Source organism: Penaeus monodon, chromosome 21, assembly GCF_015228065.2.
Source record: "Penaeus monodon isolate SGIC_2016 chromosome 21, NSTDA_Pmon_1, whole genome shotgun sequence".
Taxonomy (NCBI): domain Eukaryota; kingdom Metazoa; phylum Arthropoda; class Malacostraca; order Decapoda; family Penaeidae; genus Penaeus; species Penaeus monodon.
In genome coordinates, this window is record NC_051406.1 from 44,928,514 (window position 1) to 44,929,397 (window position 884).

At 36.5% G+C, this 884-nt stretch overlaps 1 protein-coding gene across 2 annotated transcripts in view; it reads left to right on the plus strand.

Annotated features, from left to right (window-relative positions):
• Window positions 1-884, plus strand: part of LOC119586531 (solute carrier family 15 member 4-like) — a gene marked incomplete at both ends in the record, with an annotated part of 12,243 nt that overhangs the window by 10,755 nt on the left and 604 nt on the right. For both annotated transcript variants that reach the window (XM_037935284.1, XM_037935285.1), the window contains 1 exon segment: window positions 134-258. In XM_037935284.1, the coding sequence (XP_037791212.1) occupies window positions 134-258 (125 nt within the window).

Here is an 884-nt window from a genome sequence, read left to right on the forward strand (position 1 = left end):
TTGTCTCTTTCCTGAAAAATAATGTGAACAATGGATTTAGATAGAAATGTATGATAATATGACTTCCTTTTTATGCTAATGATTCTATTGTTGTTTACCTTTTGAATTAATGTAAAGCTCTTGTTTGTTCCAGCAACTCCTCGCATATTGAGCAAGTGATTGGGAATGTGACATACCATGCTGTCAACATGTCAATATTCTGGCAGGTTCCTCAGTACGTTTTAGTTGGAGCAGCTGAACTGTTTGCAAGCATTGCAGGTAAGCCATTTTCAGTGTCCTTGTTTTCACAGGTTCCATGCTTCATGCACACTGATATTTGTTTTAGTTTCTCTTTGGTTTCAGGCATAACCTGTTAAGGACGAAACGTGGTAGTTGTTGCTTTCGGGTACGAGTGTGCTGTGTATGGAAAAAATGGCAAAAAGTCATCGGCCAAATTTTTTTCCAATTTTCCATGTAATAGTTATTCAATGTAGAGTAATTTGAGATGAAATAATTGTGGATAGATTAGTCCAATTAGTATAGTTTCCCCTCTTGTGAGCACAGGAAAATCTGAACCCGTTTTCCTTTTATCATTACCATAAGACGTCAGGGATGTAGTTACTTTATGATGGATAGGAATTGTTACTGTCAGAGTACAGAGGAAGGAAGGAGGTAGCATGTGTTCATGGGAGATGCCGCAATGTGCTTCAGACAGGTTTTGTACTTGTATATTTCCTAGGTTGTTTCAGAACTGGCACTAGTACATGGTTTTATTTGAAAAGAGAGTTAGTGCATTGTTGTAAAAATGATACACTAGAGTGTGAAATTATACCAAAAAGTGATATACAGGTAGATTATTTTAGCTTAGGCCTACTACACTCTGTTAACAGAAAGACTGTTAATTT